General features: G+C 27.7%; 2 protein-coding genes across 3 annotated transcripts; both read left to right on the top strand.

Moving 5' to 3' along the window:
- The first annotated feature begins 1,807 nt into the window (after window positions 1–1,807).
- LOC132922722 (uncharacterized) lies at window positions 1,808–4,981 on the top strand. The gene is made up of 2 exons (XM_060986381.1): window positions 1,808–2,381; window positions 4,433–4,981. Exons 1-2 carry the CDS (start codon window positions 2,070–2,072, stop codon window positions 4,721–4,723), a joined length of 603 nt encoding a protein of 200 aa, XP_060842364.1. The 5' UTR covers window positions 1,808–2,069; the 3' UTR covers window positions 4,724–4,981.
- A 10,209-nt stretch (window positions 4,982–15,190) lies between these two features.
- On the top strand, window positions 15,191–26,547 carry LOC132922721 (G-protein coupled receptor Mth2-like). Of its 2 annotated transcripts, none has more exons than XM_060986380.1 (6): window positions 15,191–15,877; window positions 18,823–19,306; window positions 20,980–21,058; window positions 24,098–24,282; window positions 25,515–25,680; window positions 25,843–26,547. In XM_060986380.1, the coding sequence occupies exons 1-6, from the start codon at window positions 15,566–15,568 to the stop codon at window positions 26,192–26,194; spliced, it is 1,578 nt and encodes a 525-aa protein (XP_060842363.1). In that variant the 5' UTR covers window positions 15,191–15,565; the 3' UTR covers window positions 26,195–26,547. The 2 variants fall into 2 exon arrangements, with proteins under 2 accessions (XP_060842363.1, XP_060842362.1); XM_060986379.1 differs by having other exon boundaries at window positions 15,194–15,877; window positions 25,512–25,680.
- Window positions 26,548–27,513: the final 966 nt, after the last annotated feature.

The raw sequence follows: 27,513 nt of genomic DNA, 5'->3' as shown, positions 1-27,513 counted from the left end.
TGAGTATTTTGTTACATAAAAATCGAATTTAGGGCGAACAGTTTATGAGTTATTGAAACAATAATAATAACATATTGTTTTAAATAAAATAAATAAATACTAATTTTTTTTAAGATTTTTGCATATTTTTATAAACCATTACCTACATTTTTTTTATAAAATATTCGAATTAAACCCCGATATTATACTAATATACTTTAATAAATATTATTTACCAGATACTTTTTCATTATCTTTTCTTTTTGGTTCTTTCATCTTGCGATCGGAAAACAATTTATTTTTTGCAGCCATTAGATATGGCAATGCCAGAAAACCTAATGTTAGCATGATTTACGATTTCAGAAAATATAAGGAAATATTTACCAATAATAATTATGCACTATACTTTTGTCAACTGTTTACCTGGCTATTTATAGGCAACGCGTACATTATTTAATTTCCGTTATCGAATGGCCAGTATGGGTGATAATAGCCAGAATATTTTTTCTACAATATAATATTAAAATATAAAATATTATTACGTTTTATATAAAGGCAATACAGGGCAGTGCAGGTCTCCAACCGGTTGTTCGCGCCCCATGCTTAAAGTGTTTAAGTGCGAGACCAACACCATATTCTTGGATAATGATATACTTTAAATCGAAACAAACTTGTTTTCAGTGTTGTGATGTTTTTTAACTGTTATTGAATTTTATCCATTGACCATTTCCATATAAAAATAACTTAAAAACATAAAAAATGTACCAAAAATATGAAAAAATGCAAATAAAAGGTACATTTATTATTAATTCCTTGATATATGAAATTAACTTTGTGAATAGAAAATAGAAAGCAATGTTTTCGGCAAGAAATGCAATTTGCATTTAAATCCGTTCCTTAATTATTATACTTTCATAAACAACTACTGGCATATTCTGCTTTTGTAGTCTATATAAACATTTTTTATCACAAAGCATATTCAAATTGCAGAGATTTACAATTATTTTATATTTATTTTACCTTTAGAATTTCAAATATTATTGTAAATAATATTGTTAAGAGGCCGTCACAGTAGAAAAAAATCGACCGAAAAACATGCTTTCGTATTTCCAATAGTACTCTGGCCTCGTTGATCGTAGAAACATGATTTTGGTATCAAAATAATCACGAGAAGTTGTACTGAATATTCTTGAAACAGAATTTTAAAATATTTTTTCGTTTCAATTTTATATGTGTTTGAAGTTTGTAAAATTTTTCTTTTTTTTAAAAAATTATATAAAATCGGCAAATTTAGATATCAAAAATCTGTTCCAAGAGTATTTATTACAACTTCTCGTGATTATGTTGATACCAAAACCATGTTTCTACGATCAACGAGGCCTGAGTACTATTGGAAGTACGAAAGCATGTTTTTGACAAAAAAATTACGAATTTGCCGTCGTTATGTGCTGCTAAAGCGATTACAGCGGCAGCGTTCTGAAATAGTACATCTTCCACCACCACGCTTGCATAAGCAGTCGTACCGCACCATAGGTCAAAACTGGTAAATTGTTTATACATCTTAAAAAACTCATAACTAGCTTTAAAATAAAAATATAATAAAACGCCTATGAGATTCCCTAGATAATGTTCTAAACTTTAAATTTTATAATAGGTCATTTCACACTAATTTGGGAAATTAATATATGGTTATAATCATTTTTGTGAACGTAAAATTTGCTATGTTCCGCTTGGGTTAGACTGGTTAGAGAGAGAGATAACAAATGCTACGCTGGCATCCTCTTAAATATACGCCAGAACTTAACGCTAAAATAGTCTTACGCCAAACAGCCATACGTTAAAATAGTTATACGCCAAAATGGTTCACACCAAGATGTCCTTGATACCGGCAACAATTATCGCGCATATCACACACGCCCAACAGTTTCCGTCTTCAGTCGCACAGTCTTAGCGAACGCTAACGGGCACGACTGCGCATCAGTCGTATAGGACGCGTCACTGCCGACTTGCAAAAAGTGTTATTATATTTCTATCGGCGTGTTTGCCGTTTACGTTATCTTCTCCGTCACGTCGACACGCGCTTAAGCGAGATGGGCCGTTGGTTTGCGTTGCTGCCGATGTTACTTCTGTTGCGGTTCGTGGCCTTTGCTGACGATCGGTGTCCGATGAACGCTTCCCAACCGGCGCCCGAAAACGCTTACCAGGTGAACGAAGTACTGTGGGCCGGACAACCGGAAAAACCGTACCCGCCGGCCGCGTACCGTTCGGTGCAGGGTGTCGGTTACGTCCTTTGCACGTGCGAAACAGGAACGTGTATCCGCAAGTGCTGCGAGCCGAACGCTGCGTACGTGAATTCGAGATGCACGCCACTGAACGCGTCGGACCATGTCGCCGAGTTCAAGGTAGGGGTTCCGTAACCGGTTAAAATCCTAATAATTACTTTACGCGAGACGACCAAATGAGATTTCTTATTTTTTGACCACATATTGGGTGGGTCGTTCCGGAATTTTTTTGCGTTTTTTTTTGTCGTTGTACGAGTCATTTAAAAAGTTTTCATAAAACGCAGTGTCATAATATTTTGAAAAGGAATATTTGACCCCCTGCAATTTTAGTCTGTGCGAAGGTATTATTTTGCCTCTTCCCTAGATAGGTATGCCTACAGTAGAAATCTAAAAATCTTTTAAAATAAAGAAACGATGTAATACATTTATAAGATAAAAATATTTTTTCTTTAAATTATTGCATAAGTACATATTTTATATTTCATTTCTTATGTTTCTCCAGTTGTATAATAATACGCTAACGTCACATTACCTTGGTTAAGCAAGTGCATTAAACAACAGTTTCATTGACCCTTAGTTGATACCCATACTTGTGTACTACATGAGAGGTTCGAGACTTATTATTGTTCCACATTAAAATGTGTTTTCCATATCTATATAATACATCACAGTTTCACGCGTAACTTAAACGTATACATTGATATTTATAATAAACAACATAGGTTTAGCTCAGAAATCTAATCAAATATTAATTTACATAGCTAGATATTATATTAAATGACAAACGATAAATAGCGTTTACATCTTGTACATATATTATACATATAATAAAAAAATAATAATAAAATACAAAATCAATTACCTAATTTAGATACATTTAATTTGGACTATGGGTCTAGTTACAAATGAACTTTACGAGGCTTTAAAAAAATTATTTTGTTTATAATAATATAATATATTGATACCTAGCTATGGGTCATGACCAAAACTTAAAAAATAATTATACAAATATAATATAATATAATAAAATAAATAATATAATATAATATAATATTATGTTTAACATAATTATTAAACACATAAGTCATAAATCATCATTTATAAAATATATATATAGTCTAAAATAGTCATGTATTATGCAAATTTACTTTTTTTAATAGTTACGACTTTACGACTTGATAAGGTTTGAAATTTGTTGCATGAGATTTACGTCATTAACGAATATTCATTTTTAAGTTTTTTATTATAAATAACAAAACAGATTCGATGAATAATATTTTAATAATATACCAACTTTAAATAAAAATAAAGATCAGCTAATGCTTATTGTGTACAATTAGTTCTGTTAGATTGTAAGCGTAGGTAGGCACTATTTATATATCATTTCATGTTTATTTATAATATACATTTTTCAAGTTTAATTGAATATAAATTCTATTCAACACGTTAAAAAATAATTAATATATTCATCATAAAAATATTTAATTTATTTACACTATATAAATTATTGCTGACTTTAAAAATAGATTTACATATGTATATAAACTTAGTAAGTCTTTAATTAAAACGTATTAATGATATTATTATTTAAGATTATATCAAATTTACTTTATATTATTATAAAAATAAAATATAATGCTCAACTTTTTTTTTTAAATTTGTTTGGTCATGTTAGCATTTTGCGCAACCACCATGTCTTCCCGATATTCTCTGTTTTTTCATTCATCATATTAGGTTCGAGTTCATTACTTGGAAAATTGGATTACTCCTATAAAACGTAGGTCCTAAAGTGCACGGTCACGGTTGGTTTGGTTATTTAGTCTAGGTTAGCTTAGTTTGGTAGGTCGACAATCGTAACATAGGGTTTCTTTATATTGGCCGACTAGTTCAAACCAAAAAATTGTTTTTAGTTATTTTACTTTCAGTGGCAGGTATTTTATACACATTCAATCCTTTAGGTTTTCATTATTGCCACTATATACTGTTGAATATATAACTTATCGAGATTTATAGGTCATCAATGGTTCTGCGTTTTTATTCGTTGACGTTCAACTATATTGTTAAAAAATTAAGGATTTTATAAAAATTGTATTCTTGCATGACAATTTTAAATTAAATTTAAAAAATAATATTACTTCTAGATTTAAAAATTAATTTAGTTTATATTATAGGTTCCAACATTTGTAAATGAGCACGGGACGGTTGATGTTTATGAGATGGGCCTGTTTCATATAGTCTATGGAAAACTAACATGTAATAATGGAAAATATAAAATGGATCCGTCAAAAGATAAAAGTGATAATTTCAAAATAAATTATGAGGGATTCTTACTGAGTGACAAATCTGGAAAAATTATCGCTGCACCGGATCGATTTTGTTTGGAGCAATTTTCTGAATTAAATTATCAAATTTTAGCAATTGTTTGTTCACCTGAAAACAAGGACATAACTACAGCCTTGTAATGTATTTAAGTGTATGCATTTAAATACTGCCTTGGACTTATTTGTATATGAAAATCAAATACTTTTATACACATACTTTTGAAAATTCAAACGAATTTTTTGTCAGTTGTCTCTTTTTTTTTTTTTTTGTATATTATTATAACATTTTATTTATATTTTTCATTCGTAAATGTTGAGAACCCCTATCCCCTATTGCTGATATTTGTTCATTTGTGAATGTGATTATTACCAAATTAAAATATACTTTAATAGTTTAATGCAACAACGTTTTTTGGGAATTATTTTTTTTTAATTGCTCTGTGTATCCTCTTATTTATATTTCATTGACAACTGTTAAATTAATAATTAGGTACCTACTACCTAATATTAAAGAATTGATATAATATAAAAAGTTTTATTTATTTTAATTTTTATATAAACAACGAGCTATGTATACAATTTAGTAAGTGGCACAAAAAGTTCTAATAATAACTAGTTGAATGAAACATGACAATTTTAAATTAGTTATAACAACATTAATTTGGCAAGTTATCTATAGGAGAAAAGTAACACAAAAAAAAGTATTTGAAAAGTATTTGTATTTGTTCTTAAATACTTTTTATAAAAGTATTTGAAATTTATTTTAAATACTTTCTGAAAGGATGTACTTGTATCTGTGTTTAAAAACAATTTTAAAAGTATCTTTTACAAGACTGGACACTTAACATAAGTATATTTTATACGATCGACATGATGCTCTCTTATCGTTTTTGTTTTCAACATTCCTTGTTTATGCGCTTATCAGAGACTTACAGACTTTGCATGGAAAATTTTTAATGTGTCATTTAGCAACACTATTAGTGGCCTACACCAGTCTAATAATTGTTCAATTCATAACTGAAAATGGTGATAAAACATGGTGTATTTTTTTAGGTAAGTTAATATATTATCTTTTTTGTTTTTGTAATGGCAATTATATGTTTATAATGTTTGGAACACCTGAAATATTTTTTATAGTAATGTCAACCGACTTCGCTAATCTCAAATTTTTAAACGTCGCATTCGAACCAGAAGTCCCAAGCAATATATAAACTATAAAAAACGTAATGAGTAAAATATCTTGGTCTCCGATTATGACAATATAATTCTGGTATAGGCATAATCTGTTCATCTAATATAAATTACTTTTGTAGTAAGCAATTATTTTTATATATACATATTACGAGTACATACTGAAATAATATGCATTAGGTACTCAATTATTGTATCATAAATATGTAACATTTTGAAATAATTTAATTTATATAAATATTTAATTTTCAGTGGACTTAGACCAAGGGTGACCAAACTACGAAAATTAGGTTAGGTTAAGGATTTTTGGCCACGATCTACTAAAAATGTACTTCACCTTTGAGAATCGACTTCCATAAAATTTTTTTTTGTTATTGAATAACTATAATTATATACAACAAGTATGATAAACTAATTACTAAAAATAAATTCTAACATGATCGATTTTGAAATTCCCAGCGATCGACCGTTTGGCCGTCCCTGACTTAGACCTTTAAGAAGAAATAAACAAGAAAATGGAGCAAAAAAGTTTATTATCTATTCTATTTTTGCGCAGAGATGTACTTCATTAATTTCAATAATAACATTTTGTATGGAGGAATTCCCATATTTACCAACTGATAACATTCGTCCAAGATTCAAAATTAACATTTGTTGGTTTTGGTTGCAAGAAATTTTTATGAAAGTGGTTTGTATTTAAATTAAGTTTAAGTCTGTACAACAGATATTATCTATTTGAAATCAAATTCAAGAAATCACTGCCACTTATTATTACTACTTATAAATTAATATTTTATATTACTTTCTAGTTAAACAATTTTACATTTTAACAAAATAATTACTTAAATGTATAAATGTTTTGTAGATATTTGATGCTTTATATAATATATTATGTATTGCTATGAGTAAATATTTATATATATATATAGACAATTAAAATATTTAATTTAATTAATACATTTTAATAGATACTGTTTTTCGCTGTAAATAAAAATGATAGTTTTATTGATATTTGATCGATTTACAGTAAAAATCGACAAGAAACTGCAAATAAGATGTGTTATCGATGCTATATTTAAAATAATAAATTAGAAAGTAAATACATGACATATTATTGCTTTATGACGTTTCCATAAATTTATGGTTATGCTTTAAGTTTAATGAATTAAAGAGGGTAGCACATAGATGTTTTTAAGGCATATAATATAGATAATTTGAATGCATATAAGGGAATACAAAATTTAAAACTTTAGTTTAAAATACTTATTAAAAGTAACTAACAAATATTCCCATGAAATAAGTACCATAAATTAATTGCATTATTACGCAATTAAAACGAAAAATCAGTTTCATGTAGAAAAAAACCAATACATCAAATAAAAAACAAAAAATCAAATATCCAATACAATAAAGAATAATAGAACTTTACCAAAGTAATTTGTTTTGTTGACAATATGACGATATTACTTATACGAATAAGTTATTATTGAATTAAAATCAAGTCATCCAATACCTACTAATAACCTTTTTTTCCCTATACTATAGTAATCGTAAAAATAAAGACACAGTTGTACAGTAAAAATCTGCTACAAAACTGTTACTTATTACTATATAATACATTACTACCTACAATACAATTAAATTATATTGTATTATTAAATATTTGTAAATGGCTGTCCGAAAGTTATAGCTTGCACACGAGACAAAAATTTCAAAACGACAGCGGTAGATGCCAATTTTTATGGTCAGTCCTCAAATTTATTTATAACAATATAAAATAGTTTATAACAACTTAAAATATAATTTCTTCTTATAACTTAGCATAACATATTGAAGCCTAAGGTCTGACTTGGCTAGTTTTCATATACAAATTATATCATAGCCTTCCCAAATTCTAAGGCCGGGGCTATACACGTCGTATATTCCGTTGCGCCTCGCATTTTCCGCCGCGTATTACATCCGTCGTGTATGCCAGGGACGTACGCAGAAAAAAGTTTTGGGGGGTGTTTTTGAACACCCAAAACACCCCTCTGTGTACGTTCCTGGTGTATGTTGACCGTCAGCTGCTGGACCGGTAATAGTGGTCGCTACAATTAAATTGTCCTTTAATTCTTTAGTAAGCAGTCTTGTTCCATTTCACATACACGGAGGGCTTAAATTTCTCAAAATCATGATTGGAATTCCGATTTTTTACGTCAATTCGTGTGGTGGCATATATATATATACTAAGATTGTACGACTGTTATCGGCGTCGTGGTGGCGTGTGTAAATATATATCTATATTTTTGTGGTACGGCAGCGACCCATATCTGGCCGCCCAAACTTCCCCTTTCATATCACCGCCGACACCGATGTTTAGGGCAATACCGTGCGGGTACGGTGTTATAATATATACCATCCCCTATTTTAACCCCTTACAGTCCTGTTTTAGTATTAAAAAGTAGCCTATGTCCTTTCTCAGTGTCTAAATTATCTATGTACCATATTTCATTTAAATCGGTTCAGTAGTCTCGAAGCCTATTTAATACAAACAAACAATCAAATCTTTCCTCTTTATAATATTATATAGTGTAGATTTAAAATGAATATGGTATTTACGTATTTATTATAATATTATATACTTCGTTTTTACATTATATATCATTTTTTTTTCACTATTTATTTTCGCCGAAACGAACATCGTCGAATTGACATTTCACTGGAACGTCCAGGATCCAATAATATAATGGTAATGGATATTTTATTTGTATATCCTTCACATATTATTATATCTCTTGTCAAATGACAAATCGTTATACTGATTATTGACGTGATTTAATTTCAGTCAACTGTAATACACCTGAAGTACCTACTCATCTGTACAAGAAATATATATTTAAAACAATAAACCAATTATCTAGTGTTTCAAAAAATAATAAAAATCAGTTGAATCAATCATAATAAATTCATAAATTCATAAATATTATGAATTAATATCCATATCATTTTATATATCCCATAGGTACCTATTAAGTACTTTTTACATGCAATAATAATTTGTACATACCTACGTTAAATTGCATATTGAACGAACGCTTTATGTCTAACCCCGTTCTAATAATTGACTATAGTTGTCTCTATGTACTTTGTGATGTATTCATTACAAATTACGCATCTAAGGTATATAATTCAAACTTAATTCGTTTAATTCGTCATTTAGCACTAGGTGTCTAGGTGTAATGATGTTCAAAACATAAAAAATAGAATATTCTGTAAATTATAATCAATATTCAAATAATGAAATGCTTAATATTTTGTATAAATATTATTATTGAAAAATGTCAGTAATTTATCTGTTCACGATGACGAGTTTATTATTGAAATGAAGACCATAAAGTTCATAAAATAGCTTGTTAAGATATCTAAACAACCGAACAGTAATCAAACATAACAAAACGCGATGATTATATATATTATATTATATACTCAGTATGATGCCTATGAGATGTTACAATGGAAGTAACATATGTACATCCTTTATTTGAAATCCTTCGGATATAAATTTTGATAACAAATTTTTAATAACTATTGTTACGTTCATAAGACATTGCCTGGATATTATATTTTAGAAGTCAAATTCTATTAATTTAGAATATCTAAGATACGTATTATAGATGTTTGTTGTGAGGTTGCATTTAAGACTATAAATTGACCATCTCTGCGAAGTGATATTAATCCCATGGCACAGTGTATATAATACGTATTGAGCACAACGTTAAATGGATGCTGTTTTGACCAAATGTAAAACACAAGTTTAAAATATATCAAATTATAATAACTACTATTTTATTTTTTCTAACAAATATAATATATGACTATCCTATATAAACAAAATAATAATCCGTTTCGTCAACCATCAAATGCCTATAGCTGTGTGAATCCTTTTACAATATTCACTTGCGTAATATTTTGTCATATACATTATGAAACAGAGCTACTATTAAAATTAAATAATATACCATTCCCCAATAATCGTTGTATAACATATTGAGCATATTGAGTGAATTTCGTATTTAATTAAATTTTTTTCTGAGTATATCGTATATGTAGCAGTATTTTATGTAAGAACAACTGCAAAAAATAATGTCAGTATAGTTGGTCGCCGTACTTCTTCCAATAGGTATATAATTTTATCATTATACATTTTTTATTTGTATAAGTACTTTAGAAAACTAATAATTTCTGTTTCATTTATTATAAGGTCAATTGTCAGAAGAGGCTCAAGAATGTCGCAATAAGGGCTTTAAAAATTTTCGAGAACACCACACACGGAAAAATTCTCGATTAAACACAAATAAAGATCTGTTACATTTACTTCTTATATCATCTGACCCAGCTATATCAAGTCTCCGAAAAATTAAAACGAAAAATAATTCCAAATTTTCAAATGAAGCAAGAATGTTATTAAAGATAAATGATTTAAATTTAAATGATACAAACTATTATGACTCTGAATCTGATAATTAACTAAATAATACTAAGCACTATACTTTATTATTATAATTAATTATTGTAATTGGGAAGTATTTTTTTGAAATATTATACCTGCTGTAAACTGATAAAATTTTTCTTAATTTGAATATATATATACATATATTTAATTAAATAATAAAAAAAAAGGTAATAAAATGGTATGGCAATCAATAGAGATGGTTAGGGTATTGGCTGTGAGACATCTCATGACCAGGACGGTCCTAGTAGCTGAATATCCCCCCCCAAAAAAAAATAAAAATCTTAAAAAAAATAATAAAATGACTAATTAATCAAAATTTTCCAAAAATTAAATTCCATAAAAATTTTTTATTTTATTTTCAAATTTACCTCTATATACAATTTATTATAAAAAAAAACCAAATTCGAAAATATTGATTTTATTCGAAGATATTAATTTAGGCAAGCTAGATTTCATTTCCGACCACTGTGCGCCGACTGGATAACAAAATTAAAAATAAAATCTATTTTTGCATAAATAAAAAACCTGGGTCTTACAACTTGTTACCTACTATTTTTTTCCAATAATACTACATATCTCAAACAACACCGGTCATGATTGGGTTCATCATACTTTTATAATAGTATCATTATCGCACCTCGCTATAGGTAAATAAGAATTAAAGTACAAGTAATTAAAATTATATAATATGAGCACGTGTTTCGCAATATCCTACATCCAAAGAGACAACAATAAATTAATAACCAATAACTTCAACAACGATGCTTGTCAACGACTAATATAATCTGTTACATAAATGTCATATCGAGCGTATCAAATATAATTGTGGTACATAGTAGCTGGTGAAATATAAGTATAGTTATAGAAACGTCTGCTAGCATTAGGAAGTTCAATTATCTTTTAATTCGTTTAAAACGAAAAAAATCGTTAACATTGACCAATATACTAATAGTTTGATCTTAATTTTATATTTATACCTGCCAAAAATTGTGTAGCAGTAGAGAAAACTAAGAAAATACAATTCTTATGAAAACGATATTTAATAGGACATGGTCGATTCACACAAACTTATTATTTTATTTTTTTATTTATTCTTCAAGAAGATAATGGGCTCCACTGAACATGTTCAGAGTTAATTATCCAAGTAATTTATGTTTTGTTAACAATATGAGGATATTACTTGTATACGAATCAGTTATTATTGTGTTTAAATCAAATTATCCAATATGAATAACCTTATGTCTGTCATCACGTTTTGGAGTGGTAATAGTGCTTTGATTTTTATCGTCAGCTCCTTTTTGAAAAGGAAATTGAATCTAGTTGGTACTTTTATTTTATTTTTATTTTTGTGGGGAGGGGGAAGTCAAAAGTAACGAAATAACAGGAATTTTTATGTATAATCAGTTTTCGATAATATCGATTTTTTATATTTTGTAACTCAAAAATGAATTATTGTAAATACTTGGAATGTTCACCAAATCTTTTCGTTTCTTAGCGTTATCTATTTACGATTAAATTTTCAAAATATTTTGACTTTTTTTTAAGCTTTTTGCAGACAATTGAAATTTTTCGATTTACCTAAGTTTTTTTGGAAATGACTATAAAAAAAAATTGGCTATCCAAAAAATTTTTAAAATTTAATACCATATTATAAGGTGTATTTATCGTACTAAAAAAAAAAAAAAAAAAAAAAAAAATCGTTAGTCACAATTTTTATTTATAAGCATTTAAACTTCAAATGTTTACGAAATATATCAAAATCGCGAAAATTTGCAAGGAGTTTTGAAGTTGAAAATTCGTATAATTTTTGTGATTTATACCTAAGTACCCAATATGAGGTTATCCATAAGATTTTCTTCAAGTAACAGTAAAAAAAAATTCTAGCGTATAGGAAAACTTTTATGAGCGAATGAAATTTAATTTTTTACGAAAAAAATTTATCATTGAGTGTTTTGATTTTATTTACATACCTAATGTGATACAATAATTGTTTGTTTTAAAATCGATGGACAAAATTACCTTTTAATTTAGAATGGGGATGTAATTGTAATGTATAAAATGGGAATGAGGGCCCCCACATTTTTTATTTGCCCCGAGCTCCGCAAAAGCTTGCACCGGCACTGATTGCACTTCTCCTAACCAATGTATCTAACAAGACCCCAAACAACAAAATCTGCTCTCCGGTTTCAGAGATCAATTTCACTAAATTAAAATGAAAATAAAATACATTATACATACATATTGAATGCAATTAATACATTTCTAAAAATTGAAAATCAAGAAAGTTTACAAGCCGATCTCTGACTTGGCAAGCGTTTTTTTTAAAAACTGACTTTGGCTGCTACGAGGGACATATTAATAAATTATGTGGATCACATACTCACATTCGATTTGCAATTTGTTACTATGTGTCTCCGTGTCGCATATCATAATACGACGTGACACATCATAAACATCTTATTTTAACCGCGATTCACTTTGAATCATATTTATTGTAAAATAAAATGTACATGTAGCCATGCAGGTACAGCATTATAGACCATATATTTACATGTACATTTTTCGTAGATAATTTGTTTATACCTACGTTAAATTACATATTGAACGAACGCATTAATACATGGGTCATCAAATGGCAGCTCGCGGGCCGTATACTGTCCGCCAACACACTTTATCCGCCCCGCAGACAAAGAATAAATAACACAAATTACGACAGCACCATAATATGTGTTATTATTCAAAATTATTATTTTTGTTAACTTCGTGTATCCATTACAAATGCTGAAATGCATCGCATAGGTATATGATTCAAACTTTGTTTAATTCGTTATTTAACACTCGATGTAATTATGTTCAAACATAAAAATACAATATTTTATAAATTATAATCTATATTCAAGTAATGAAATGCTTAATATTTTATATAAATATTATTGTTGAAAAATGTCAGTAATGTACATGTCCACGATTACGAGTTTATTGATGAAATGAAGATCATAAACCTAAGTTTGTCAAATAGCGTGTTAAGATACTTAAACAACTGAACAGTAATCGAACATAACAAAACGCGATGATAATACGTGTTGATCGCAACGTTAAATGGATATGGCTTTGACAAATTAATGTAAAACACAAGCTTAAAATGTATCCAATTATAATAACTACTATTTTATTTTTTCTAACAAATATAATCATACATGACTAGCCTATATAAATAAAATAATAACCGTTTTTCGTGAGCCAAAAAATGCCAAGCTGGGTGAATCCTTTTTAAAAACTAAATTTTACAAAATCCTTTCACAGTGTTCACTTGCGTAATTATGTCATAGACATTATGAAACAAAGCTACTATCGAAATTAAAAAAAAAACTTCCAGTCCCCCAATAATGGTTGTATAACATATTGAGTGAATTTCGTATTTAATTAAATGTTTTTCTGAGTATATCATATATAGCAGTATTTTATATAAGCCGTTGCATTAACAATATAGTCGTCATAAGAACAAATGTAAAAAGAAGAATGTCAGTGTTGAAAATAAAATATTGAATATATTTATAATTGAAAATACTATATATTTTTTGCATAAATAAAAAACCGGGTTTTACAACTTGTTACCTACTATTTTTTTCCAATAATACTACATATCTCAAACAACACCGGTCATGATTGGGTTCATCATACTTTTATAATAGTATCATTATCGCACCTCGCTATAGGTAAATAAGAATTAAAGTACAAGTAATTAAAATGATATAATATGAGCACGTGTTTCGCAATATCCTATATCCAAAGTGACAACAATAAATTAATAACCAATAACTTCAACAACAATGCTCGTCAACGACTAATATAATCTGTTACATAAATGTCATATCGAGCGTATCAAATATAATTGTGGTACATAGTAGCTGGTGAAATATAAGTATAGTTATAGAAACGTCTGCTAGCATTAGGAAGTTCAATTTTTTTTAATTTGATCGTTTTGAAATTATTATTTATATTATGCTAAATGTATTGTAGTATCTATATTATATACTATAATGTAGTAAAATATATTATTTTACATTTATGATTTATAATTGTGAATATATATATACGAAATAAACAAAATCTAAAGAAAAATAGTCATTAACATTGACCAATGTACTGATCGTTTGACCTTTATTTTTTAATTATACCTACCAAAAATTGTGTGGCAGTAGGGAAAACTAGGGAAGTACAATTCTCATGAAAACGACATTTATAGGACATGGTCGTTTCACACAAACTTAATTATTCAACTTGTATTTTAAAGTGGGTAAAATTAGCCAACCTAAATTACTCGACGAGTGACGATGATTTAATTACTGCAATGTGACTTATAATAATGTGCCGAACGTTCAGCTGAAGATATAGTCGTTGCCTCGTTGGTTGCTTCTAAAAACGTGTTAAATTTTAGTTATAAACTTTTTTTTTTATTTATTAAAATTAAAATGTTTCAGCATATTATCATGCTATTATAAGTTTACTAACATGTTCAATTACAAAGTTACAAAGTTACAACCAACAACATTAAATTTGATAACATATAAGAAGATATATATTTTTACCATCAATAGATATTTATTTTAAAATATATCTTAAATATAAATGGGTTAGTCCGTGTGAAGAAACCGAGAATGCATTCTCTAAACTTAATGAAAACAGTAATATATCATATTACAAGAATGTACCTATTGTTTTGTTTTATAAAAATGTTGATGAGATATTTAAAAATAAATTTAAACTTTGGCAAGGAAAACCAAGATGTCAATGGACTTAATTAAACAAAAAATATATGTGCTCTACTTCTCTTTGTTTGTTGTAGTTATGTTTCCAAGCATACTGTATTTTTGAAAATATGAAAAAACTTTACCGATTCTTTTTCTTACCTTCTTCAAGAGACTTAAAAATTATTTGGATTATGGTGATAATTCGAGTTGAGTATACATATTATAACTACATCGCTGTTTTATACGCACAGACCGAAGACAATAATATTATTATTATTTCGCTATCATATAATATTATCTCGACTAAACATGAAAATCGCTTTGCGTGGTTAATGGCTATCGTAGCGGCAACCAGTATTGCGCATATCACACACGCCCAACAGTTTCCGTCTTCAGTCGCGCAGTCTCAACGAACGCTCAGCGGGCACGACCGCGCACAGTCGTATAGGACGCGTCACTGACGACTTACAAGAAGTGTTATTATATTTCTATCGGGTTGTTTGCCGTTTACGTTATCTTTTCTGTCACGTCGACACGCGCTTGAGCGAGATGGGCCGTTGGTTTACGTGGCTGCCGACGCTACTTCTGTTGCGGTTTGTGGCCTTTGCCGACGATCGGTGTCCGATGAACGCTTCCCAACCGGCGCCCGAAAACGCTTACCAGGTGAACGACGTACTGTGGGCCGGACAACCGGAAAAATCGTATCCGCCGGCTGCGTACCGTTCGGTGCAGGATGTCGGTTACGTCCTTTGCACGTGCGAAACAGGAACGTGTATCCGCAAGTGCTGCGAGCCGAACGCTGCGTACGTGAATTCGAGATGCACGCCACTGAACGCGTCGGACCATGTCGCTGAGTTCAAGGTAGGGGTTCCGTAATCGGTTAAAACCCTAATAATTATTTTACGTGAGACGACCAAATGAGATTTCTTGTTTTTCCACCGCATATTGGGTGAGTATTTCCAGAATTTTTTTGCGTTGTTGTACGAGTCATTTAAAAATTTTTCACGAAACGCATCGTCGTAATATTGTGACAACGGACATTTGAACTCCTGCAATTTTAGTGTGTGCGAAGGTACCATTAATGAACGTTAAACATTGTTAAACACATGTATACGTTTAACATTGATATTTATAATAAACAACAACGGTTCAGCTTAGAAATCTTATAAATTATAAATTTACATAGGTAGCTGGATAATATATTCAACAATAATTTATTGGGTACCAATTTAAACTTTTTTAAATTTGAAACAATACCTAACTAAATATGTATACTAAATGCTCAATAATTTTGTCTTTGGTTCATTTTTATCTTCTAAAAAGCATACAAATACTGAAATACTTAGTTAGATATTCATAAATATTCCCTATCGCATCGGTACACGTATACAATTAATATTCAATTAATTAGAGGATAATCATTAATCTTTATTCAAAAGCTAACCTTTATCAAAATGAAAACTTAAGTCATTGGTTTTCAAAAAACTTTTTCATCAAAAATGTCATGTTTTACGAGTTTCATAAAAGTAAACATATTTTAGAGGTTCGTCGACCAAGAGTTGCGTAGGTATAATTCTTCAATATATATAGCTAATTTTTTTTCATTAAAAATAAATAAATAGAGTTTACATCTTGTATATAAATAATAATATAAAAAAACAATTACCTAATTTACATTTAATTTGGACTATGGATTCAATTATAGTTGAATTTTACGAGGCTTCAAAACAATTAAACATTGAATAATTTTGTTTATAATACATTGATACCTAGCTATGGGCCATGTCTAAAACATATAATTTTTTTTTAAGTCATAACTCATCATTTATAAAATATATATAGTCTAAAATAATCATCTATATGCAAATTTACTTTTTTTAATAGTTACGACTTTACGATTTGATAAGGAAAATTTGTTGCATGAGATTTGAATAGATTTTTGAGTTATTTATTATAAATAATAAAACAGATTCAATGAATAATATTTTAATAATATACCAACTTTAAATAAAAATAAAGATCGGCTAATGCTTGTGTACAATTAGTTCTGCTAGATTAAGCAGTAAGCGTAGGCACTAGGTACTATTAATGGGCGTAGATTGTTTGGGCGAATGAACCCAAAATATGGTCTGTTTGGGTGAATAGATATATAATATTTAGGCGAGGATTATTCAATTCAAATACTGTTTGGGCGGTATGAAAATGCTTATAATTTGCACTCGACAATTTAAATAAAATCATACAAATTATAAATAATTAGTAATAATTTCTACCTATTTAAAAAAAAAAAATATTGGTATAGATCTTAGAGTTTTTTTTTATGTTTATAAATGCCAATTACCGGTGAAAGCTTATGTTTTTATTTTTCGAACACCAAGAACGTCCACAAAGAAAACAGCTCGGCATTGTTGTAGTTGACACAAAAACAGCAAATTTAATAAAATAAATAGAATATGTGACACTTAAAAATACTTAAATAATATCTTAAATGCCGGTATATTATAATTTATAACGATAAAATTAAAAAAAAAATTAAATATATAACTAGTTTTATCAGTGATCAGTTTGAGTAAGGGTTACAATAGTTTAATACAATAGTTTGGTGCTTTTCAATTGGTCACTCTAAGCGTTTTCCATTTAATTGCTTCATATACAAATACGTACGGCCAGGGGTTGTTATAGATATTATATAGGTAGATAGAGTAATGTACAGTCAAAAAATTATAAATACAAATACATATGATATAATTAGTACATTTTAAAGTGATCTATTGGCTTTGTATGAAAATACTCATAAGTCATAATATACATTCAACAATTAATTATTTAAATTGTCGATAATATAGTGATTAATAATGATTTAAAATAATATCCGTAGTATCTGTCACCAGGTTTTTACCTCGCATTACTTAGGTAAAAATAATTTCACTCGCCCAAACGAACTATAATTTTTTTGGTCAAATTATTACCTTCGCCCAAACGACCACCGCCCCTATTAATACATAGGTAGTTTTATATTTATTTATAATATACATTTTTTCGAGTATAATTAAATATAAACTCTATTCAACGTGTTAACATTAATTAATATATTATATATGCATCGTAAAAATATTTAATTTATTTACACCATATAATTATTGCTGACTTCAAAAATAGTTTTATATATGTAAACTTAGTAAGTCTTTAATTAAAATGTATTAAAGATATTATTATTTGAGATTATATCAAATTTACTTTATAGGTATATTATAAAAAATTAAAAATAATGCGATTCCCAACTTTTTTTAAAATTTGTTTGGCCATGTTGCATTTTGCGCAACTATAACACATCCTCCCAATGTTTTCTATATTTTCATTCATCATATTAGATTCGAGTTCGTTACTTGGAAAATTGGACTACTCCTATAAACACAGGTCTAAAGTACACGGTCACGGTTGGTTTGGTTATTTAGTCTAGGTTAGCTTAGTTTGGTAGGTCGACAATCGTAACATAGGGTTTCTTTATATTGGCCGACTAGTTCAAACCAAAAAATTGTTTTTAGTTATTTTACTTTCAGTGGCAGGTATTTTATACACATTCAATCCTTTAGGTTTTCATTATTGCCACTATATCCGGTTGAATATATAACTTATCGAGATTTATAGGTCATCAATGGTTCTGCGTTTTTATTCGTTGACGTTCAACTATATTGTTAAAAAATTAAGGATTTTATAAAAATTGTATTCTTGCATGACAATTTTAAATTAAATTTAAAAAATAATATTACTTCTAGATTTAAAAATTAATTTAGTTTATATTATAGGTTCCAACATTTGTAAATGAGCACGGGACGGTTGATGTTTATGAGATGGGCCTGTTTCATATAGTCTATGGAAAACTAACATGTTTTGGAAAATATAAATTGGATCCGTCAAAAGATAAAAGTCATAATTTCCAAGTAAATAATGCGGGATTCTTACTGAGTGAATCGGCAAATGTTGGACCGGATCAATTTTGTTTGGAGCAATTTTCCGAATTAAATTATCAAATTTTAGCAGTTGTTTGTTCTCCGAAACAATTGGCAGGCCAAACACAGGAAAGAAATGTATTTAATACCATCGGCATGATCCTATCACTGCCATTTTTGTTTTCAACGTTCCTTGTTTATGCGCTTATCAAAGACTTACAGACTTTGCATGGAAAATCTTTAATGTGTCATGTAGTAACGCTATTGGTGGCCTACACCAGTCTAATAGTTGTTCAATTAATAACTGAAAATGGTGATAAAACATGGTGTATTTTTTTAGGTAAGTTAATATAATATCTTCTTTGTTTACGTGTGATGAAAATAATATGTTTATAATGTATGGGACATGGGTACACTTGAAATATTTTTTTAAACTAATGTCAATATTTTTAATTTATCATAAAATGTATTAAATAATTTATCCATTAAAATAATTTTAAATATCACATTATATGATTTATACCTACGTTATATTTCACTAATATCGGCTAACACAAAAACTTAACATTGATATATAACAATATAACGTTTGTAACCCAAGTAAATACATACTTATAATAATAAAATATATTATACTATACGGCGAAACCTCTATATAATGGACAGTCATGGGGAAATAAGAAATTTCCACTATAAGGAGGATATTATAATTTATAAACAATTGTTTATTAATTACTGTACTCTAATATATTAACTGCTCATTAGAATATAATATGATTTATATTATTTTAAATTTATTATTTATTATCGTATTTATATATTAAGTATTTATGTATTAAATAATGGATTAAAAACGTTAAATGTTTATATACAATTAAAAATATCTATTATATTTTTGTATGTAAATTTTTTCTGTTCTTCAAAATGGATTTTTAAATTGGCTACCATAAATAATCTGATCTCATCTTAATTTTTAAAATACGTTTTTAAATTATTTATTGTTTCCCAAACTTCTTCAAAAGTCGGATTGTATATCGATTCATATTCTTATTCTTCTGCTTCTGCTTCGGTTTTTTCTACACTTAATTGTCTACAATACAATATTGACTATATCTGATGTTATTAATGTTCTGTCTTCTGTAAGGATATTGTCATCTACAGAAATTAACAGTTAAAAAATGTTAACAGTACACAGTACAAGTTTTGAAGATAATGTGTTCAAATTTCTTTAAACATTTTCTATGTATAAATGTATTGTGTCCATTTATGAAAGTAATTTTTAATTTTGATACCACTCTTAGGAGTGTCTGCTATTAAGAGGTTATAACTCCTATAGTCCTATTATGTACATATATTTTTGCAGAGGAATTTAAAAGTATTTACTATAGGGAGTTTTCCACTATTCAAAAGTGTCCATTAAAAGAGGTATCACTGTGTTATATAGTAACACGCAAATACGCAATAATAATTTTAATATTTGATAAAATAATATTAGGACCTATAATTATATGTACCTATGTATTTTACTTACATTGAATTTAACTTATTTTTGGTTATCTTGATTCTTGGTAATTAATATTAAATAGGTATATAAATTTTGAAAATAATACATAATTCGTAAGAGTGGTCCTAGTTTCCAGTATTACCTAAAGATATATATTTTATAATTTTGTAAAACAATTCTTAAAAATAACTATTGTTAGTTTAAACTATAACCATTAATAAGTACTGGATAATGACTCGTTTGTATTTGAATTCAGTGAATCAACATATCAAAACAAATATTCACCAAATCACTAATATCAGTAATATCTAATGGAGAGGGGATGTCGTCTTAAGTAGCAAAAATATCTCAAGAATTTAAATACATGGTCATTTAGTAGTTATATTAAAACATTTAAAAAATCTGAATTTGAATAAATTTATTGCTTAAAGAAAAACGGGAGTGAGCATACTTGGTAAATCACTCTGTATATTATACTATTAATTAAGTGTGGTTTTTCTTTGTTTCAGCGTATACCCTTCAATTCACGTTTTTGGCAAGTTTTTTCTGGCTTAATATTATGTGTTTTGATCTATGGTGGACTTTCAGGTAAATAAAACATTGTATATTGAGTGGTAGTTACCGTCGCATTGGTTTAATATCCTTCAGACTACATCCATGAATTATCCTCACCTATTATTATTATTATTATTATTATTATTTACGTAGCTATTAATTACTGGTCTTTTTAGTTTTCAAAATAAAATTAGCCATGGTATGGTTAATATTATTCATATTCGTTTCAATATTCAAAATTCAAAATTAAATGTTTCATTATACCTAACCTAACCTGTACCTAAACTGGTAGGTAATTAATTACGATTATTATTCGTAATATAGATTCATAAAAATATAGAATTCATTATTATATTGTTTTTAATATAATACTACTGATTAAATGGATGCCAGTACGTTATACACATATTATTATTATTATTATTATTATTGTCATTATTGTTATTGTATCATTATACTGGCTAGATGCTGTCTAAATTTAAAACTCAAAAAGTTGTAAATTGTAAACATGTTTAATAAAAGAGTATACTAAGTATACATGCCATTATACAAGGTAAAAACGAGTACCTACGTATATTATTAGGTAAATATATCTAGAATTCTCGCCGTAATACTACCATAACAGCAAGTGGCATACCCCGTTCCCCAATGCCCTTGAATATTTATACTGCATTATTATACACCTATAAATATTGTTAAAAAAAATTAATAAATACAAAACGTAATGTAGTATTGTAAACAGTTTGCTTATTATAATGTTAAATTTCAAATGGAAAACCATTTACAATGTAAGTCGTAATTTAGTTTGTACGTATTATAAATAACGCTTAAATTTAAAGTATTTACGAATTAGAAGCAAAATGAAAACATTTTATACTAGAATATCATGTTTTAAATTTTTTGACAAATTTAATCAGTATTTTTTATTTTGAAAACGATAAGATTATATTAAATGTATTAATTTCAATATTAAGAATAGACATTCAAATGTACTACGAAAAAATAATTATAAAAAAATACTACTCCACTGCTCCATGGCTCAACTTGCTCCACTCCGTCACCGCCAACACCACCACCTCACTAGCTCCACTTGATCTGTTACGCTACCATTCCCCAACCATTCATCCTCCTATCGGCCGATACTTACTCCCCTTGATGCTTACTTTACTCTCTATTACTTATGCATCATATATATTTATATATATATATATCCTTATATAACTGATTAGAGTATATTATATTATCATAACGTGTGACCGAGGCATTTTGCATACTTATTTGTATTCTGATACTTGAAATATAATTTTCCAAAACTATATTGTCATTGCGTGAGACCATTTTCAAATGCATTTTTATTTTTTATTCTTATACTATATAATTTTCTCCATCATAAAATGTACATACATTATTGTAAAACATGATCGTCTCGACTCATTACTCATACGTGTCACTCGTGAAATATAATTTGTAAAAGTGGTTTTTAGATTATAAAATATGACTAAATGAAACGCAGATAATTAATTATATAAAAAGTTTAAATATATTCCGTCTATTACTCCATCAAAGAAACTCATAGATTATTATAATTTTATAATCGACTTCGCTGATCTCAAATTTTTAAACGTATTAAAACCAGAAATGAAAAAATCTCAAGTAATATATAAACTATAAAAAACGTAGCAAGCAAAATATCTTGGTCTCCGACTATGACAATATAATTCTGGTAGGCATAATCAGTTCATGTAATATAGATAACTTGTAGTAAACAATTATTTTTATACATAAATATTACGAGTACATAATGAAACAATATGCATTATTCAATTATTTTATTACAATATAATGGTAGGAATAATAAGTATAGAAATGCCGCATTAAAAAATCTTTATAGTACCGACAAACATGTAAACAAAAACATGAAATTATTATGTATTAGGACCATAATAATAGGACCATTTCTGGGTCGCATAAGCTTTAAAATTGGGTCACGATAAATCTTCTTTTTAGCAATTTCAAGCAATTTTAGCTTTTTTACAAAGCTTACGTGGGTCGCAAGTCCAAAAAGATTGAAGACCACTCGGACTGTATTAGGTAATAAAATATATACTTGTTTGCACTGGGTGAGGACTGATTAGTGATTACTCAGAAATCAAACACGCGATTTGATTAAATAGCACTTGACTAAGTAAATAGTTAAAGTTACTTTTAAATATATTGTATGTATTTCAGCAAATCAACATAGTAAATTTCAAATTTTTACTAATACTAAAGCATCACGGTGCGTGCGTTACTGTGTTGTATACTATAGTATACTTCATACATAAACAATTTCACTCGTGCACCCACATTATCCGTGATCCGACGCAATCGGATTGCCTATCTGATAAATTTAGTTGCATGTAAAATTGTAAATTAAACTTCCACCATAATCATGGACTACCTAACTCTCAAACATCGACTTTAACTTATCAGACTTTTGACGTCAGGAGGTATCGACTTACATCGATTAAGGACTGATAGCTAGACTCTCAATTACATTCTTTTGTATTTAATTATTTTTTTTAATTAAAAAAAGAGCTGGACATGCAGTGGTATATTACACGAGTTTATGATTAATAAATAGACACTCAAATACCGTTTTCGGTATACGTCATTTTTTTTTTGAATTTCCGATGAAAAGATATTCTCTCGACCAACTCGAAAGCACCTAAAACGGCTTCCAAACAATCGGAATCGAGTTACACCAGCCCCTAGTTTAGTTAATAAAATAGTGTACATTTCTATTGAAGCTGTACCTACGTGTAGCGAGGTAAGAATAACGGTGATATCGGTTTAAAGATGTGCGAAATCTGAGGAAACGGTAAGGCAATGCAATCGGTATCGGTTATGAGGAAATCGAGTGTCGGGGGAATTGTAGTGACGGCGGTGACAGAGTCGAGCAAGTGGAGCCATAGAGCAGTGGAGCAGTCATGAACTCACTTTTTCTAAGGAAAAATGTTTAAATTATAAAATAGTAAATTAAATTAGTAAAATTTCTAAATAACTTAATTTGTTTATGTATCTAATTTTCAGTGGATTTAGACCATTAAGAGGAAATACACAAGAAAATGAAGAAAACAAGTTTATTATCTATTCAATTTATGCGTGGGGATGTACTACATTAATTTCAATAATAACATTTGGTATGGATAAATTGCCATATTTACTAATTGATAACATTCGTCCAAGAATCGGAATTAGTAGTTGTTGGTTTGGTTGTAAGTATTTTTTATGAAAGTGGTTTGTATTTATATTAAGTTTGAGTCTGTACAAAATATATTATTATAATTTAAGGAATCACTGCCACTTATTACTACTTATATAGTAATATTTTATATTACTTTCTAGTTAGACAATTTTACATTTTAACAAAATAATTACTTAAATGTATTAATGTATTGTAGGTATTTGATGTATTATATAATTTATATTGCTATGAGTAAATATTATATAATACATAGAAAAATATATTTAATTTAATTAATACATTTTAATAGATACTGTTTTTCGCTGTAAATAAAAATGATAGTTTTATTGATATTTGATCGATTTACAGTAAAAATCGACAAGAAACTGCAAATAAGATGTGTTATCGATGCTATATTTAAAATAATAAATTAGAAAGTAAATACATGACATATTATTGCTTTATGACGTTTCCATAAAGTTATGGTTATGCTTTAAGTTTAATGAATTAAAGGGGGCAGCACATAGATGTTTTTAAGGCATATAATATAGATAATTTGAATGCATATAAGGGAATACAAAATTTAAAACTTTAGTTTAAAATACTTATTAAAAGTAACTAACAAATATTCCCATGAAATAAGTACCATAAATTAATTGCATTGTTACGCAATTAAAACGAAAAATCAGTTTCATGTAGAAAAAAAACCAATACATCAAATAAAAAACAAAAAATCAAATATCCAATACAATAAAGAATAATAGAACTTTACCTAAGTAATTTGTTTTGTTGACAATATGACGATATTACTTATACGAATAAGTTATTATTGAATTAAAATCAAGTCATCCAATACCTACTAATAACCTTTTTTTCTTTGTACTATAGTAATCGTAAAAACAAATAAAAAATTGTACAGTAAAATGTAAAAATCTGCTTTTTATGAAAGATTATTACTGAATGATTCTTGCCACGCAAAATGGTTGTTATCAAATAATTTATAAACGTGTGACGTCCCTCAAGCGTTTATTTAAAGTTACATCTATAAACCAACCATCAAAATATAAGTTGTTAATAGGGAGTTTGTACGTCGGTCCAAAAGAGTAAATAATTAGTATGTGCAAAAAAAACGAGTAAAGGAATACCTTTAACGAATTAGGGCTCGATCATTACAATTATACATAATTATAAAATTTTAATAAAAAAAAATATCCAAGCGTATCATCACGTCATTTAATCATTAATAAATTAATATTTTAGCAGATTTAGCCACGCTGTTATATTTTTATGGTCCTATCGGTATTTTATTATTTAGTAATCTATTAATGTTTATACACACGGCAATAGTGATTGTCAAACATATGAGAGATGCTAAAGTACTGAGAGGATCTGAAAGCCAAAATAACGCGAACCATTATGAAAAACAAAGGTAAGTACTGAGAATTTTATCCATATTAGTAAGAATCGCGTTATCCTATAATATTTGTTATAATATTTAATAAAAATAAAAATGATTATATTTACTTAATGAATTTGATAATTTTTTTTTTCGAATGAATTTGAATTATAACTATAGGTTATTGTGTTTCAGATTCATGTTGTATTTGAAATTATTCATCGTCATGGGTGTCAATTGGTTAGCAGAAATTATATCATGGGCAACAGATTCAGATGGTTCTGAGTATGTGTGGTATGTCACAGACATTGGAAATTCTCTGCAAGGAGTGTTGATTTTTTTAATCTTTGTATGTAAAAAACGTGTATTAAATTTATTAAACAAAAAACTTTGTCCACAATTTCAAATTTTTAAGACATCTACTAGAACCACTAATTGCACCGTCCCAACTAAGACTAGCTCTAATGCAAAAATTAAAGATGCAGTTGAAATGTCCACTGAAAGCACAAGCGATTTAACTAATAATCAATTAAACGACATAAGTTAAATGATTGTGTAATAAAAATAAAATAGTTTTTATTAAATTTCCTTGAACTAATCTTAAAACATTATTAATCATTATTATCATTATATAAATGTACGCTTGTGACCACGATTTGTATTTTTATTAGAATTAAGTTTTTTATTTTGTATTCTATAGTTTATGTTAGTTTCAAAAGTATATCATATTAGATACACAGATGCTTTTTTAGCTAGTAATATGTATTATTTACATGCAACCTTAAAGTATTTTTAATAGTAGGTAATAGGTATATTAGGAGATTATTTATAATTATAATTATTAATCAAATTTTTAAAGAAATGATAATTTTATTAATCATATATTAATCATGAACACTCATAAAATTATATTGGACATTATTGGTATTATATAAATTATTGAAAATTGTGTATATTTAACTATAAATTTGTATTAGTTACGTTACATACCTACCTATTATAAGAAATAACAATTAATTTAATAATAGTTTTTTTTAATATTCAACCTACCGATGATTTAGAATAGGTATTTAGTTATTTTATCATAAGAGATTTCTGTATTTTAATCATTTTTAATTAAAACTAACAAATACCTAGATAAACAGTACCTATTTATGTAGTACCTGAATAATAATAAATATTTTTTTAAGTATATACTATTGTATATATATAGTATATAGTATAGTTATGTTTTAATTTTAAATTTAATGTTATTTATTTTAATGTTTTCATATAAAAATAATTGCATCATTCTTATGAAATTGTTTATGAATTATTGTACAAAAATAATAACCTGAACATTCCTTAATAAACTGTATGATTTATTTATTTATTATTTTTGTTTACTGATAATTGGTACTCATTATTTAATTATATCGATGTTTGTAAAATATATAAAAACAAAGTAGTTATATTTTGATTTTTGACAATGGTACAAACTATAATTCATCAATCACTTTGTTTGTATTGTAATTATTTTCAAAAATGTATCTGCTACGGAGAAAATCATAAATTTATTCCCAGCCACAAATATTCAAAATTCTAATCGACTATTACCTATATAGATGGTAAAAATGATTTATAGAATAATTAATAATCAACAGTTGCTATAATAGTAGATTAATTTGACTTTATCTAACCTAAACATACATTTTTTTTTTTTTTTTTTTGATAGCTTAAAGACAATTAGTAGTACTCATTTATTCGTACAGATTAATTAGTGTTTTTTTTTTATTATTAAAAATGATTGTGTTTTGGTATCAATAAAATAAAAACACTATGTAGTAAATAATGTACCTCGCCTAAGCTTGTCCTGTGCGAAACCGT

Source organism: Rhopalosiphum padi, chromosome 2 (assembly GCF_020882245.1).
Source record: "Rhopalosiphum padi isolate XX-2018 chromosome 2, ASM2088224v1, whole genome shotgun sequence".
Classification (NCBI taxonomy): Eukaryota; Metazoa; Arthropoda; class Insecta; order Hemiptera; family Aphididae; genus Rhopalosiphum; species Rhopalosiphum padi.
Note: the sequence above shows the minus strand (reverse complement) of the source record. Positions and strands in the feature narration are given on the sequence as shown.

Coding starts and splice junctions, on each gene's coding strand:
- LOC132922722 (XM_060986381.1), top strand. CDS start 2,070: ATGGGCCGTTGGTTTGCGTTGCTGCCGATGTTACTTCTGTTGCGGTTC. Junction 2,382..4,432: donor ACCATGTCGCCGAGTTCAAG/GTAGGGGTTCCG, acceptor TTTATATTATAG/GTTCCAACATTTGTAAATGA.
- LOC132922721 (XM_060986379.1), top strand. CDS start 15,566: ATGGGCCGTTGGTTTACGTGGCTGCCGACGCTACTTCTGTTGCGGTTT. Junction 21,059..24,097: donor GATCTATGGTGGACTTTCAG/GTAAATAAAACA, acceptor TCTAATTTTCAG/TGGATTTAGACCATTAAGAG. Junction 25,681..25,842: donor AACCATTATGAAAAACAAAG/GTAAGTACTGAG, acceptor ATTGTGTTTCAG/ATTCATGTTGTATTTGAAAT.